The 1,737-nt window shown below is 35.3% G+C and overlaps 1 protein-coding gene and 1 non-coding gene across 2 annotated transcripts; both read right to left on the minus strand.

Moving 5' to 3' along the window:
* Positions 1-42: 42 nt before the first annotated feature.
* NAEGRDRAFT_76645 (uncharacterized protein) lies at positions 43-947 on the minus strand (the record flags this gene model as incomplete). Its single annotated transcript, XM_002668397.1, has 2 exons — positions 43-817; positions 919-947. Coding segments are annotated over 2 exons (804 nt in total), but the record flags the coding sequence as incomplete, so codon positions are not given.
* Positions 948-1,479: 532 nt separating this feature from the next.
* On the minus strand, positions 1,480-1,560 carry NAEGRDRAFT_t887. Its single transcript has one exon. It is a non-coding gene; the product is annotated as a tRNA-Ser (tRNA).
* Between the last annotated feature and the right edge of the window lie 177 nt (positions 1,561-1,737).

The raw sequence follows: 1,737 nt of genomic DNA on the forward strand, positions 1-1,737 counted from the left end.
TATGCCCAATCTCTTGAGTCTGTGCTTATCAAGTTCCATGACGTTACCCCAAAAGTCTGAATGTTCAAAGACAAATGTTGAAGTACCACCCCAAGTTGTATCAATTTGTGCAAGATCAATGTGTTTTCCAAAAATCTTGGCCTTTTCGCTTTCCTTACCATTCACAAAGTGAATCTTATTCTTTGTAACTGGATTAATGAATGGAGAAATTGCTCTCCAGAAAATATTAAAGATGAAAGGTGTATCAACCATAAAACAAGCACCAAGTCTTTCTGGGTAACATTCGTTCAAAATGCTTAAAGTTTGTTTGGCAACAGAAAATGGTGGAGCGTTTCTTGTAGTATAGCCGTTAAAGTCAATGATCCAAGTCATTTGTTCAACACCTTCTGGCATTGCATCAACTGCTCTTTCCATAGTATATACCAATAATTTAATATTCTTTTCATAGTCAGTAGAATTTTCTCTAGCAGGGAACATGTATATAATTGGTCTATTATTCTTATCAAATCCTCTTTGGAAGAGTTTTCCTGATGATGATTCATCTTCCAATTCTTTGGCAGTAATTTCATCTGGTTTAAATGTTCTTCTCCATTCAAGACAGCTGTTCATTAACTTTTCTGCCTTGTTTAAATCATAGTCTCTTGCTCTGAGGAAACGTAAAAGTGATGGTTCATCAAGATATTTACGTTCTCTATCGGTTAAACTATCATAATCGATTTTCTTGATAAAATCGTTTAAAATTTCATTTTGTTCTTGCGTCAGTGATGTTCTTGGGTTATATCCCTTGGTAACATCAATGAATGATGTGGCGCTGTGCCTGTTATTATTGGTATAATAATAATGGCAGTGCAGTTTAATAATGCACATAACAATGGTCATTCAATGAATTAGATAATGAAAAAGAATCTATTAACGTACATTCTAGTGTGACCCTTTCTTTCAGACATTTTTTTGTTCTTGTTGATTGCTGATTCTATCAAGCGTGAGTCAAAATTGAGGACGCAAATATTCAGGCGGGTTTTGATGGTGTTGTGATCGGCTTTCGAAAAAATGTCTCGCGCAGTTTTTGTCAATTGCGACTCTTACACAATGGCAGTTTTAAAGCGGTTGCACTTTCAATAAGGTTTCAAAAATCCATCTCCGACAAATTGAGCGTGCTTGTAATGTTATTATAGTATTTGGCAATACAACCATGCTTGGAGAGAATAATCTAAGGTTCCATGTTCGAATAAATCAATACAATGATGCACCTGTTGACATCAATTCCATTGTAGATAGAAACAAAATTGATACTACAACTTTTATTTCAATCCATTCTGAATTTTGGATTCTAACAATGGTCCAATTGCTAAGAAAGATTTTTTCCAGTTTTAAAAGATTGTGTTATACTAGTCATGGTTGGTAAAAAATACTGAAAGAATCACTCAATTGGTGATTATCTGGAATATAAAGAAAGATTAAAAAATTAATCAAGCAAAACGTTGAGGATGGGATTCGAACCCACGCGGATTACTCCACCAACTTAGCAGGCTGGCGCCTTAACCACTCGGCCACCTCAACTTACATTGATATAAAAACAACTACTCATTGTATCATCAAAGAATAAGTTTACTGGTTCTCATCTCGTTTACTTGACGATTCAAAAGGATTCAGAATGAGCTCTCCATTTTCATCCTTTGCCTTCTGTTCAACATGGCCAGATGAAACGCCCAAAGGTGCCTCCTTTCTACTCTTATC

This window comes from Naegleria gruberi (genome assembly GCF_000004985.1).
Source record: "Naegleria gruberi genomic scaffold NAEGRscaffold_242, whole genome shotgun sequence".
NCBI classification, from domain to species: Eukaryota; Heterolobosea; class Eutetramitea; order Acrasida; family Naegleriidae; genus Naegleria; species Naegleria gruberi.